General features: G+C 37.2%; 1 protein-coding gene across 1 annotated transcript; it reads right to left on the bottom strand.

Moving 5' to 3' along the window:
- Positions 1-1,298: 1,298 nt before the first annotated feature.
- Positions 1,299-7,284, bottom strand: LOC139736333 (allatostatin-A receptor-like). Its single transcript, XM_071647111.1, has 2 exons — positions 7,008-7,284; positions 1,299-2,281 (listed from the first exon to the last, which is right to left on the bottom strand). The coding sequence occupies exons 1-2, from the start codon at positions 7,282-7,284 to the stop codon at positions 1,299-1,301; spliced, it is 1,260 nt and encodes a 419-aa protein (XP_071503212.1).
- Between the last annotated feature and the right edge of the window lie 8,715 nt (positions 7,285-15,999).

Below are 15,999 nucleotides of genomic sequence, written 5' to 3'. Positions count from 1 at the left end.
ATTATACCCTTTGAAAGTCGTGATATTCACACCAATTCAACTCTTGAACACTTTAAAAATGGTTAGAAGAAACCTATATACGCTGCAGTTCAATTTGGGCCCTGTTTCACAAAGCTTCTCGTAAAGTTACGAGCAACTTACGAGCAACTGGTGATCAGTACTGATGTGATATACTTATCATAGTTTCCATAATTCAGCACAAGGACTGATCCCCAGTCGCTCGTAAGTCGTTCGTAAATATACGAACAGCTTTATGAAACCCCCCCTGATCAATATGTGTTTTCTTATGAGATTAGAACATAACTGACGTGCTTCGCCATCGCATGTTCCATTTCCCAACTTAATGCATAAAAGTTTAAATTCTTTTGACGCATCGTGCGGTTCTCATGCTGTTTCATATTTTGATTGATCAAACAAAAATCCTCATGACGTCTAATCAACTGTGTTTAATAAAACTAAAAAAAATTATTCACTTGCATCTAATTATTACTTACCACTTAAGCAACAAAACAGGGAAGTGATGTAACTATAGGTAACATCGAGGAAATCACTTTGTAACACAATAGAATACATATGTATATAAATGAGAGAGTGAGGCACAACTACAAGGCTTATATCAAGGTCTAATTAGTATTCATCCATTTGGTATGTATTTTGCAAACATTTGCATTGTCGTGACAATCTATGTTAGCATTCTTATCACAAATACTGATGTAGTCTTATAAGATGATAGCTGCATTATATCCATAATCCGCCAATACAACAAAAGATCCTTACCCGTATTACGCAATGAATTGTCGAAGTTGCATTGACAGCCTAGCTTTTTTAATCGAAAAAAGCTATATATTCTATAATGTGCAAAAGCAATTATAAGATATAAACGGAATTATCAATTACATTATCAAACCATGAAATGGAGAAGACACATAACACACATATGATACATTATATATACATTAATAACCAACACTTCATGAATAATCATATCAATCCTTTAATCTGCAGTTGGCGTTAATGATAATGTGATTATGACGTCATCATTGGTAACAAATCAAAAGACTTTAGATCGAAATTATGACAACTTCCCTATCAAGTCTTTGCCACAGTGTCTTTGAATGAATTGGACTAAAATAAGAGAAATAGAAATCATAATAATAAATATCTGATATCTTGAGTATCAAACTAGGGTCAAGAGGATTGCCTTTTCATTCGAATTTGAGGACCAGGAATAGCTGTTAGAGCATTTGACTTTTTGAATCTCGCGGAAACTCACGTTTTATGACATTCCACGAGCAGTCTCAGAACAGACCTCCTCGGTCGGTCACACTCGAGGCTTCTTTCGAGGACCTGAACAGATCTTTCACCGCTGCTCGGAAGTTCGCTCCGCGTAGAGTGTATATGATGGGATTGATGCAGGAGTTGTAGCATCCGAGGACTATGAAGAGCTCGTACATGAGCTCGTCGATGAGATTGGACACGGGAACCGCTTGGAAACCGATCAGTATGAAGTACATGTTGAGCGGAGTCCAGAAGAGAAAGAAGAATCCAATGACGACCATCATCATCTTGATCACGCGCGTCCTCGCAACGATGTGGAAAGACGGTGCGTCTCCCTTGGTGTTGCGTCGAAACTTCTTTGACTGCAAGTACAATTCAATGATGATTGCACTCTGGGTGAACAGCATCGTCAACAGAGGGATAATCAAACGCATGGTGCCCAGAAACAAAGATACCATGAGATTTTTGTAGGGCTTGTCGTACAGGATGATGCAGGCGTATGTCATCGGGTGGATGGTGAAGACAAAGCGAGCGGGTAATGGAGTTATCAGGCCAATAATCCACATGCAACCGATGACAATGTTCACGCGCCGTTTCGTCACTATTCGGTTGAAGTAGATCGGGTGTTTGATGGCAATATATCTTTCCACTGATATGGCCGTAAGCGTGTAAACAGATGCGGAGATGCACACCCAAAGTGGGTAGTGGTTAAAAATGATTTTACAGTAAAGCCAGCCCAGGACGTTGTTCGGCATCGTCAGCGCCGTCGGCCACGGGAGCAGAAACAACGACGTCATGAAGTCGGCGACGGCGAGCGCGTTGATGAGGGTGTCGGTTGAGCGGTTTTTGGCTCTCCGCTTGAAAAGGACGACGATGACGAGAAGGTTGCCTATGATGCCAACGACGGCCGAGACCAGCTGCAGCGACAGCCATAAGTTTATCTCTATCGGCATCCACGACCACGTTCCTTTCGATGGGGGAAATCCGTCGATTACCATGGAGCCTGGGAATGGTGGCAGAAAGAATAATAATAATCCAACACAATATTAGGTGACGCTTTTTTGTCAATGAAGACAAAAGTCGGTTCCAGATGATTGTGTATAGTCCAGAACGGATGCATGTGGACAGATCTTTCAGCCTAATTAAGTTGCTTTTTTATAGCTCAAAATGGGTCGTACAAAATTTCGCCTGATGCAAATTCAATTTGTTTTATCTTCTTAGGAAAGAGATATTTTTGTTTTCATCATAAGACAAGACAATATCAAAAGTGACTACTTACAGCGAGTGGTTTTAACACGCCATTTGTGAGAGCTTTGTCAACGGTATACATAGATAAAAATAAACTTGCATTAAAGTGTAATAGACAGGTTTTATACATCGAGTGATGAAACGTAATGCTTATTCATTCGTCTTGACAATACCAACAACAATAGTAAATTATAATTAGAGAGATACATGTAGTTTTATCCTTCTTTTTCTGCAAAATGTTGCCTAAGGTTTCGAATATCTTCCATTGCAGAATAGAAGTTCCAGAATCAATTATCTATACATGGCTGGAAAAAAAATCCATTATCAATTATAATGTTTTAGATGCCAGTGACGCCAGTCATTTTTAATGCATTTTGATGTATAATCCAAATATATATTTATGTCAATATTTGTTGGAGTCATTAATGTATTTGTAAAAAAAAAAGCTTAAGGGAGTCCATTCCCTCATATTGACCAATTAGAATTGAGTATGAGATCCCACTTCTCTCAGGGGCCATCCCACGAGCTCCACACCCACGAGTATACCATCCACGAGTTTAACATTGAAAAAAAAAGTCAGTGAGTCATACACCTTCGAGTCCCGCAGACCATGAGTGAGACACTAAATAAAACAGTCTCAATAGTTCCACCGTATATGTAAAACAGACCCATAAGCCAGGCAAATACGGCCCATGAGCTTATATCCCGTGATGTAAGGTTGAATTCGTGGACCTTTATCTGCCTGGTGGCTAGCAAGTGCGTCTTGTTCACTTGTGTCTGGCTCGTGGGCTGTATAACTCGTGGGTTGTATAACTCGTAGGTGTCGAGCTCATTGTTTGGTCAAACCAAGGAGATTCAAAAGCTGGAGTTCCAACTGGCTATACACAGCAGCCAGTTTTCATGGATGGACAAAATTAGTTCCACTGGTGCATACTACTGCGCCTTTGGTTATCGGGGTATCTTTACCACCGTGTTTTGTTTTGTTTTGTTTTGTTTTTTAAGCAGGCCTAAATTGAACATTTATTTTTCACCCTTAATGCCGGGTATATGTTTTGAGTATATTGTTTAAATCAAACAAAATTAGACTTTAACTATTGATAAACATATCAAACTAAAATCAATCCCGTATACTTTAATAATTACATGTAAAAGTATCATTCAGAGCTGTATGTTGTCAACGTGTTTGAAACTGTACCCTCCTTGAAAGCTGATTTCCACTTATTTCCTAAAAGTAAAATTGATATTTAATTATGTAACAATTCTCAAGGTAGCATGGTTCTCTATATATCACATACTATAGACTGTTACATTTTATAGTATGCCCATTCGAGAAATTTTTAGTTTTATCAATTTATCAGTCTCTGCGCAATTCCTATTAGCGCATCCTCGTGTCTTTACCAATCCCTCATTTTTTTATGAGTATAGGGATGACGCAAAAAAATGGCCATCATAAAGACATAAATATCTTTCTCAGAGAGAGGCTACTGCTGGTCTTCCTATCTGTGAGACATCCCCAGATCTGGTTTGGCGCATATATATAGATATTTTTGAGTGGCGACTTCGAATGTGGCTTCAAAGGGGACAAGACAGCCTTATTTTGATTCCCTCTCTTGAACCTCCTTGATCAAACCGTCATTAATGATGCTGCGCTCCATCTATTATCACTCCTTTTCGGCATCAGTCTAACTCGTCGTTATAGGCGCTACCCCATTACGTGACGAGAACTCCTATACCTCTAGAAAACACAGTCTGAATCAAACACCGCCTCAGGATCGAATCCATTTACAGTTGCAAATCACTGCTACTCAGCGGTTACAACCTTATCACACCGAAAGGAGATTGTAAGTGACAACACTCCTATTTCGGATTTCTTTCATTCCCGCTGGATGTGGTGTCTTTGAAATAACATGGAGTACCCCCGGAGTACCCCATGAACGGGAGATCGGCGTGTTTTTCATGTGTATTGCGAGATCTACAGATTCATGTTCACATTGATGTGGTGACGATTGATGAGATACTCACAGCTCCACATGTTTTATGGCTTCAGTGACAGTGGCGTATCTAGGGAAAACGGCGCCCGGGGCAAGCGCGAAAATTGCGCCCTAATTTCTGAAAAAGTGTTCAACCCCAACCCCATGCCGGTATGGACTTTAAAAAAAGTCCACATGATATGCTTTTTCAAGCACTGAAAAGGGGTCTTTTGAGGGTGATTTAAATGTAATAAATTTTGATAAAAATTGGCGAGCGAGCGTAGCGAGCAAGTCGAATATTTTTGTATTTCAGCTTACAAAACATGGAATTCTTGTCATTTTTTGCTTATTAAATGAAGAGTTTGTTCGCAAAAAACCGATAAGTTCATATTTGTCAAATGGAGATATTTGCGATTAAAGGTCAAGAAAAATAAAGAGAATAATAAGAAAATTTTGTCTTCTTTTGACCATAACTTCAAAAATTTACCTTTATATGTAGTGACCAATATATCATTTAAAAGGTATTATTTTGTACTTTATGACAGAGCCTGTACTTCAAAATCTTATAAGAAATGGACTTATCGGTTTTTGCAAACAAACTCTTCAAATCTTACAATTCTAATCAAGATATAGTGACGGCCTTATAGAAACAAACTGAGGACTTGAAAAAATACTCGAAATTAGTACGCGCGAGTGAGCCGAAATTTGTATATCAGCTTACAAAACATGGAATTCTCGTCATTCTTTGCTTATTAAACCTTACAATTCTAATCAAGATATAGTGACGGCCTTATAGATAACGATTTATACCAACAAACTGAGGTCTTGAAAAATATCAAATTAGTATGAGCGAGGGAGCCGAAATTTGTATATTTCTGCGCCATCATTACATTTTGTTCTTATCTTGTTTGATTTGGGGGGTTTTTGCGCCCCCCCCCCCCGTATGTTCGAAACCATAATTGGCACCCTCTTTTGATCCAATCGGTGATCGCTTCAGAGCGAAAGAAATTGCAGCCGCTGCTCCGTGCAACATTTTGCCTGCTAAATATAAAATGACATGTGTGAACACAATAGACATTGTCATTTTGTCCGCGTCATCATCACGTTTTGTTCTTATCTTCTTCTTTTTTTATATAAACTTTGGCGAGCGAGCCGAAAATTTTTGTATTTCAGCTTATAATACAAAACATGGAATTCTTGTGTGAACACAATAAACATTGTCATTTTGTCCGCGTCAACATCATGTTTTGTTTATATCTTGTTCATTTTGGTTTTCTGCCCCCCCCCCCCCCCCCCCCCCCCTCGGTCCGGGCGAGGGTTTTCTTTTCTTTCTTCTTCTTCTTCGTTTTTTTTTTCTTCGTTTTTTTCGTTTTTGCCTCCCCCAAGGAGTGGCGCCCGGGGCACGTGCCCCCTTTGCCCCCCCCCCCCCGATACACCACTGTTCAGTGAATGATTGTCATTCCTATAATCATAGACGATTTTTCCCATTTTATGAGTGGCACACTAACGCACGCTCTTTGATTGACGTCACTTCAACTCGATTGGATTTCTGTCACTTTTTGAAAAAAAAAACACATTGTAACTAAAAGGAACCTTAGGCTGGTAAGGGCAAGTGGTAGCAATAAGACAATAAAGATGAAAGTAAGTGAACAGAGGGGAGACATGCAGATACTTATATCTAAACTATATAAGCGTGAAAACGAAAACCAATCACAAAATGGTTTTCCGCGAATGAGGTCATGAGAAGGAAAGGATTTTGGGTATCGAAGGCCCCGTTTGATACTTCACGCCCCTGAATCAAATATATTCGAAAAACAGCAACACCTCACAGATTAGTTGCTTGCTTTTCCAGAGATAGCTAAAAGAAATCACCATAAAGATGTGAGGTTAGATGCAACAAAAGACAAAGCAAATAAATTGCCCAACTCTCGTGGGCCCAATACAAATTTTTAGTGAGGCAATTACATGCTATTATATAAATAGTTGGATTCAATGGAATTGTTTAAATGCGAGCATAGAATTATTTTTACAGTATTTTACCTCAAATTCAAGGAAAAGATTTAACTTTCCGAAGCACGTTACTATCCACGGGCGCTGTGCCTGTCTTGTCTCTTTTGCACGATATAATTTACTTCACGAGGTAATTTGAATCGTCTATCACCCTGCTTCACTAAAAATGTTATCATTTGGTCATATTATCTTCTTATCACAGCATTCTTGATACAAAACTAGAGGGATGTCAATTGAACATACATAACTCTTTATTGCTATGTCGTCGATATTTACTTCTTTCCCTTTGAAAGAGGAACGACGATGCTACTTGAAATAATATTGCTCTTCTCTGTCCGTTAAGTTTTCAGCTTCTTAATTTTACATCACTTCATAACACCATCTTTATAGTTATTTTAAACAGTTCAAAGCTTAATTCTGAACTTGATTATGCGTCACCGTCGTAGGAACTTATACATACCTGAATGTGATCGCAAATAGCAACATGGCGAGTTTACTTACCCTCTTCGGTCACTTCCTCGTTAAGAATCACGTCTGTCTCGTAGTCGACGATGACCGTTTCCATGGTCGCCCACGCCGTAACATCTTTCTTCCCTCTGCCGAAATCGTCCATTGTGAAAAGGAGGTCCGTCACGTCTGTAGTAAAGGCCGAATGACCCACTGTTTCGGGCGAGCTAGATAAGGTGGCGTCAACTGGGAAGGTGCCATGCTGCATATAGACGATGATTTTGCACAGCGTAGCAAGTAAACTCGACCTGGCAATTAAGTCTGCTAGCATGGTATCCACGTGAACCAAGGGGACGTCTGTAGCAAAAATGGAATGTGCTCTGAAAGAGTGATGCAGTCAGAAAAGAAGTAACAGAGGGTGGAAATATTTAGAAGGCAAGTGAAAAGGATCATGTTGAAATAGAGGAATTTTGAATAGGAATACTGACTTTTCCGAGTCGCATAAAGAAGCAATTTGGTGGTGATAAATTTAATCCAGCTATACGCCCTTTTCTGACGACAACTAAAGATCAATGTCGATATAATTTCCCAACCTGTCCATAGTGTGTTTTTGATGTTACCACATGGTGTAGCCGCAAACCCATCTCCACTAAAGCGAATATGCGTTTGCAAAACTGTACCAAGAGATAACATTTTTTAGCCTCACCATAAGAAATAAATGAAAAGAAATACAATCCAATATTTCTAAGAGAGAATTTAAAAGGAACCTAATCTCAACTGATTGATTTCAAATCTGACATGACGGACAGAAGTAAGTTATATAACCACCGCCTGGACAAACATTTTTTTTTTTGCCATTGATCTGTGACAATATTATCTGCCTTTACAAACACGATACTGCTGAAATAATGAGAGGATTTTCGAGAGAAAATGTAAAGTATACTCCATACAGTTAGTGTATCTATATAATGTAGAGAGCAGGAAAGTGTATCCTTAATAGGGAAAGTAGAAGACGATCGCGTCTGAGAGGAGAACATAGACGAGGTGCAGACACGAAATGAGGTGTAATGTTGTGGTTTATCAACCATGCGAACCGGGATAATTTAACATCAGAAATGAACTGGGCGTAAAGACATTGACATGACGCGTATATGCAACAGCTTCGAACGCGGTATACTGCGGTAAATACTGTTCAAGTCTGAGGTTGGTGAAAAGTGTGGGGAGAAAATTTCATCGGTTGAATCAACCCTTACCAATGATATATTCAAACTCATTTGTACATGATAAACATCTAACTTGATTGAAGTAATGTCGGCCTACGGCGGCTTTCAGCGAAACAACGACGAATAATCATCCACCCTTACGTTCTATTCATCTCCATCACGTATGCTAAAATAAAAGAAGGAGAAGAAGGATGACGGTTTCTTTTTCTCCTCACTGCAATAAAACTTTAATTTGTCATTCAATGATTAAATATTATCGGGTTCTTTGACTGGAATGCGTTTAATCGACATCAGAAGCCCTTTCACGGCGTTTTTATCTGTTGCATTCACCAATAACAATCACACTGAACACAAACAATAACGCGAACGATAGACAAAAATAAAAAGAAAAAAGAAGAGATTGAGCACAAAATAAATGTTTTTCGAAGCTGAAATTTGAATTTCTCATGTTGACGTGTATAAGCAGGACTGCAGTCACAAGTTTCAGAGATTTGTGTGTCAGTAGGCCGCTAATTTGGTTTATATATAGGTAGCTAAAAGTTTATTTGAGGTTTTATTTTTTTTTCTCGATTTGTCTCCCTCTAACAAATGAAATTTGTAAGATCGCAACTGCTGATCTGTAATTTAACAAACATGTTGGAAAAATCTTACAAATTTCATTTGTTAGAGGGAGACAAATAATTGTTATTGAAGAAAATTCAAACTTCAATCTTCACCCCTCTACTTAATATTCACTTGCAAATAAAAGTTATTCAAATTCATGAAATTCTTTCATCGAGGTGTTTTTATTGCGACTGATTGACAAATTGCCCTACATCGACGTAAATAAGCACTGAATTGATCAGTGTTTTAGTAGTAACCATGATAAAAAATCATGGGCGTACGTACTCGAGCAGGATTCGAACCTACGGAGATCAGGGGGTCGTAGGTTCGAATCCTATGGTTTTTTTTTTATCATGGTTACTATAAAAACACCGATCAATTCAGTGCTTACTTACGTCGATGTATATAGGGCAATTTGTCAATTATCACTTAATTCTAAATACATTCAGATCGAAATACAAAACAAATACATATAGTTGGCATATATGGAACTAACATTATGAACAGAAGCAATAGCGACACAATAAGTGGAGCACGTCTGCAGCACAATCACGTAAAACCCCATAAAATACAATTTATCATGACTTGGTTTTCACTATCAAGCTCTTAAGTCGAAACTTAACGTTTGATATCCAATAATGACACTTCCCCAGCTTCATCGCCCATTCGCACTGTATATCTGATCTTATTTGGACTAGCCTTCAGCAGTGAGCAAATTATAACCAGAAGAGCTGCACAACAACGAGGTATACATACACACTCTGGCTTTTAGGTGTTGCCTATCAGATAACCCCCAAAGGCGAAACATTTAGGAACTATCTATGCTATCTCCGAGCCTTGCCCTTTCGATCGTCAGATATTACCACTAACATTGAATTGACTATTATATCACTGTCTTCAACACGAAGCAACCTTGAGGTATTTTTCTTTTTAAATCACACGGACAGCAACTTTAACATAATAATCCCCCCTGTCTCTTGGCATATATCAGACTCAATTCTATAAGACGCGAACACTTGTCAGATATTACCACTAGTAATTAATATCATTGAATACACTTTGACACGAAGCAACCTTGATGTATTTCTTTTTTTATCACACAGAAAGCAACTTTAATATACAATTCCTCTCTCTCTCTCTCTCTCTCTCTGTGTCTTGGCATATCACACTCATATCAATTCTACATGTAATCTTCTCACACACGCACACACATACACACGCACATACATCGTCATGTAAAGTATACATGGACATAAACATATTTTGGTTTGGGTTCGACTTAATGATTATATAGTAATTTATAAGCCTGACGTATGCATGTAGTCTATTATGCGCACCTCCTTGTGCACCATAAGGTAGCTCTATATACATGCAGGTGTATCACACTGATTATGTCTTTCGCGTACATTCAATCTTCCTATATCTGCTTTGGATAACATATACAGCCAAACATACAATGTTCCATAATTATTGTTGTCCCGCACAATTACCGTCTGCGATTTTTCCCCATTGGAAGAAATGAAATTCCACCTCAAAAGCTTGAATTTATCAACTTCGGTTTAACAGAAATGAGACTTATACTCCGTTAGCAATAGGGCTAATATTGTGATTTACTCTATAAAGCATCGCAGGCCTAATAACTCCGTCCGTTATTTCACTGGTTACGGTTCGTTGATCCTAAAATGAAATATAATGAGGTTCGTTACTTCGAAGGTTCGTTACTCCAAAACGAAAATATTCGTAATCCTGAAGGTGTAGCACGCACCTTTTTTCATATCGGATTAACAAACCTTCGGAATAACGAACCTCCTGAATAACGCCACATTATTAGGTCCTTTGTTCGGATTTGTTAATAACGAGCCACATTTTATTTTCGGATTATAACGAACATCTATAAAGGCATATAGAATTTGTGTGTTACGGAATAGCAAACCTTCCGAAGTCCTATAAGAAGAAAGAAGTACTATTTTTGCTTTTTATATATTACCCATAAGGCATGATATATTATATCAGTCATAAGCAGCTTAAATTGTAAACAGATGAATTGGGATACGAATGTATAAACATTTTTTTTTCTCGAGTGATCCACGTTTTACAAGCTCTGCTTTTCTGTAGATCTTTTTTTCCCCCGTCGCTATATTTATTTTTATTTTGTCACCATACATTGTAAGGTATGCATTGTTTATAATCATTTCTTCATTGTATATTTTGAATTACACATTATGATTTTTATTTCTTACAAATGGTTTACAATATGGTTTATGTTTGAATTGAATTGAATTGAAATGAATTGAATAACAAACCTTATTAACTCATTTTCAGATTACGAACTTTCGGGGGGGGGGGGGGAAACCCGAACATTATATTACCCTAATTTGGCACAAGTTTTAATGGCTTTGCTCTCCTCAACTGACAGCTAAAATGCCCCAACGCTTGAAAATATATACAACAAAATACCCTAAGCTAATCCTTTCCACGATATGTTTTTACTTGGCCAGAAACAAATGCGCGGTGTAACTGGTATATATATATATATATATATATATATATATATATATATATATATATATACAAAACATAATAATATCTAACAAATCACATTCAATTAATACACTCAAGGCAAAGTGTCCAAGATTGCAATATCGTCCAATATGTCACTGTGGGATGCGACAGCGGGAAAAGCAAGACTACATGAGATCTCTGTCACACAGACTAAAAAGCGAATTCGACTGCGCAGATAATTTGAAATACTTCGTATCGGAACTGGATTTCCACTTTGCAGAAAATAATCCGGCCCCTCGATGGGAAAATGGTGAAAACTTACCTCCGATCTAGCCTTGAGGGTTACCTCTTGGTCCTTGCATCAGCCGAGCCAAGATGGAACTGGTATTCCTTCCGGATGCACAATTTTATATTGAATTTTTTATTAAAAGAAAGTCGCACCAAGCCCACAGGCAAATGACTATACTGGAACATTATTGTACTTCGACGTACGGGGGGACGTACGTCACCGAAAATAATGCACATTTGTGTGTGTGTGTGTGTGTGTGTGTGTGTGTGTGTGTGTGTGTGTGTGTGTGTGTGTGTCGCTCGTCGCGCATGCATCGCGCATGCGTGAAAGAGATTACAGTGTATTAAAGAATTTAAAGGTGAACGGCGTCGTGACGACGAACGGAGAAGAGTGAACAGCAAAGGTATAATTATGACGTTATGTCTGTGTTAAACCATGATCATAATTAAGATGTTTCATAGGTCTACTTCAGTTATCTTACCAAGTTATATCTCTTCGCGTGGAATTGTCACTTAAGGGGAATTTTACCCCAAATCATGTGGGTTCAGCGAATGCAGAAATGTTTTAGCAGAATTAGTAAAGTCCAAGGAAAATCGGATAATCAATTGATATGTATTCCAAAACATACACGCGTACAGTGGATGCAGAAAGATTACAATGAAACGGTATTGAGACGAGTATCATAGTGAACTTTTGAGAGAAAAAAAAAAATCAAATTTTACGAATTTTTGAAGCTTAATTCCATAGTGACGACCTCTATCGATAGGAACTTTACAACAAATTGTGACGTGACAATATAGCACAACGATATTAAGGCCTACTAATGAAAAACAAAACAAAACAAAACAACTCAATACCTCTGTACCTGCTTACGTTGAGGAGTTAAGGTTGGCCCATGTCACAAGTGAAGGAAATTACAATAACAAACTAATTTTTGTCATTTTCTTTACACTTTTTTTAAAAATGATATTCCTACTCTGACATCACAAACAGACGCAGAGTTTCTATATCTGGAGAAGGGCGGTCAGAAGACATGATTAGGGAAACTTCACTTTAAAGGGATGGTATAGTTTTGGTTGAGATGGGGATTCGGCTTTTAACCTTTTGCGAGATAATGAAACCTGCACTTGAAATATGAAAATATAAAAGAGCGTACTATTCTATAAGCGGAATTAAAAGTTTATTTGATGATAATCGTTTCTTTTTTAAATTGCCGAGATATTAATAACAAAGTAAAACAAAATGGTCCCAATAAAAAGTGGGTCCCACCTTTTATTAGGACCTCTTTGTTTCCATCTACACGTATCTCAGTCATTTTAGTCATTTCAAACCGATCTTTGTCAAATGAATTCTTAATTCCTCTTAATATGATATGCTCTTTAAATGGCTGGTGCAGTTTTGGTTGAGATGGGGCTTCGGGTTTCCCATTTTTTAATGTTTTTTTTTGTTGTTGTTGTTGAGAAAATTAGAAACCTCTCATGAAATATGAATGAGCATATAATTCCAAGATGAATTCAAATTTATCTGATTAAAATTGGTTTTGAAATTACTGAGATATCCCCCCAAAAAACAACAACAATCATAATAAAAGATGGGACCCATCTTTAATTAGGATCGCTTTGTTTTACTTTCCACTCTATCTTTCATTTTGTTTCATTTTTCGAATTTGCAGTATGTGTTTTCAAATCGTAAAGTTCGAGCGCGGCTGGAAATAAAATTAATACTGGTCTTTCTTGTTGTTGTTGTTATTCAAGTGCAGTAGGAGGCTGGGCGATTCTTAATTTTTCATTATGGTACTCCAGTGTATATGTTATTAGGAACCATTTTTTTTTCTGATTACTTTGCTAGGTGTCTAATAAAAGGTGGATGCATCAGACTTTGGGCCTATTAAAATTCCCCTAAAGGTACGTTCCGTTACGGGTGTGATTTTCTCATCCTGAAAAGACATTATGACAAAAAGAAGCCTGAATGAAATTATAGTTGATACAATACCTTTATTGCCATTCGATCATTTTAGCTTGATGACTGATAAGAGTGACGCTGTCACTGAGTGATTTCATAACACACACTACACACACACACACACACACACACACACACACACACACACACACACACATATATATATATATATATATATATATATATATATATATATATATATATATATAATTATATATACAATGTATTTGATATTACATAATGACATAACTATTTTTTTTCTCAGTATAACTGTCCACGCGCCTCCCATATTATACGATGTCACTTACTATGCTTCATCAAACTCTCCATAAGATCAGAAAATCGGAAGCTTTGCTCTTGACATTAGGTATTGTATAATTGTTAATGTTCGATTATACTAGCAGTTGTTATTATACGTGATTACACACATAACTTTCCGCCTGTCAACTGAACGCCACCTTACATCTCTAAAAGACAAGCGTTCAGAATGTGTCAGACCTGTCAATTTCTTGTCCCTCTCTTTCCTCACGCATCACTGATGCTTGAACATGATGCCTGGCTATCAAAATATTCAGCCGTCTGATATATTACCGGCTTGCGATACCGCGAAAAAAAATGAAGAAAAACTGCAATCATACAATATTTCGCCTCATTTACTCCGAAACAAGATTTAATGAGCCATACGAATCCAGTTTGTGGATTGATGAAACAATTTCAGAATGTGGTTCATTTTTTCTTTCTCTTGTTTTTTTCTAGTAAGCACGAGTATAACTGAAGCATACTCTTTTTTGAGCTGACGTCTGCAATGCATGCGGGAATTCAATATCTGCTCTTGCCCGTCAACACTTCTCGAAGAGGCATTTCTTTTTAAAACAGCATAAAGCAGCAACAGCCGTCTCTTTCGGGTTTGTAGCACCTAAAATAGCACCTGTCAGACATGAAAACAATATATGAAATGTATATAAATACAAATACAGTATAATATATATATGTATATACCCATATGTATGTGTGTGTGTGTGTGTGTGTGTGTGTGTGTAGTCTTGTTTGAAGAAATTGATGATTAATTTTTATTATAAGAGAATGATTGTTGAATATCGCGTCTTTGGTGCAAAGGAATAACGAAATTTTCATCTGCATGTTGGGATGTGGTAAGACCGTATATTTAATGCAGAATGAAGTGATAGTTTAAAAGCGTCCCCAAGTTCAAGTCCTTTCTAAATAATTCGAAGACAAATTTTGTTGATTATTTACAAAAATCTATCTTAGTCTTATCACCAAAACTAATGTTTTGTTTATTAACATCATGAAGTTGTAGAATTGTGCTAATATGGTTGCAAAAGAACCCTATTTCCAGCATTTCCGTATACTAACAATAGAATATACTGTAAACTTATCTTTTATTATGCATTATGATGTAATTTACGTATTTCAATTTCTGTAAAATATCTATATGTTTCTGCTGGAAATGGAAAAAATAAATGAATGAAAATGAATGAATGAATTACCCTAACAGCCTATCCAAGTCCGTATACTTTACGGACGTCTATCAATCTAAAACAAAACAACAGAAATACATACGGTTTATAGTTTGCGCAGACTGAATTCTCATAGGCGTATCTAAAAACAAACAAACAAACATACATACACTATTACGAAAAACAAAAACAAAAACAGATCGCTCAATCTCGGATGAGAAGAGAAATGACGGGTCCGTCATAAACATGAACTATAGATGTTGTATTTTAACCGTCCCAAAATCCGATAACATGGGCGTCTATTTTCTTCTGCCTTTATTTCGGGCCCAGCCAACCTAATAAAAACCCCTCAGATTGTATAAAAGCGCTGCATGTAATACGGACCTTACACAGACGCTTCCACAGAAACGGTAAATTGAATTGAACTAATGCATCCGAGACAGTGCAGGATTTGTACCATGAGTGAAGCGACAGTCAATTGGTGCAATGGATTTTAAAAAAAGAAAAACTTATTTTCTATCAGTAAAGATTAAAAAAAGACATTCGTTTCGTTGTGATTATCTGGCATACTGATTGGTGTGAGAAGGGACAAATAGGCTAACGAAGCTGCATTATGGTCCCTCAAAACAAACAAACAAACCAAAAAACAAACAAACAAACAAACGAATAAACAAACCCAAAATAATTATGTGAGTCCTTTTGCCTCTGCTCATATTATACTCTAATCTATCAGTGCATTATGCAAAACAAACAAGGCCACATGGCTGCCAAACAATATACCAACAACAATTAAAGACAACTTAGAAACTGGCAGTTTCATCTTTCTTTAAACAATTCATTTTATTATCATTTCGGCAACAGTGTATGGGGGAAATACACAATAAATTGAAATATTTGGAAAAAGGAATGAAAATGGCAGGTATACTAGTACGTGTTCATTTTTTTTCATTTCTTTATATCACAATATACGCTTATTCTGTATGTCTCTA

The sequence above is a fragment of the Diadema antillarum genome, unplaced genomic scaffold (genome assembly GCF_040938485.1).
Source record: "Diadema antillarum isolate AM-2024a unplaced genomic scaffold, OU_Dant_1.0 scf00000003, whole genome shotgun sequence".
NCBI classification, from domain to species: domain Eukaryota; kingdom Metazoa; phylum Echinodermata; class Echinoidea; order Diadematoida; family Diadematidae; genus Diadema; species Diadema antillarum.
This window is presented reverse-complemented; position numbering and strand designations above follow the sequence as displayed.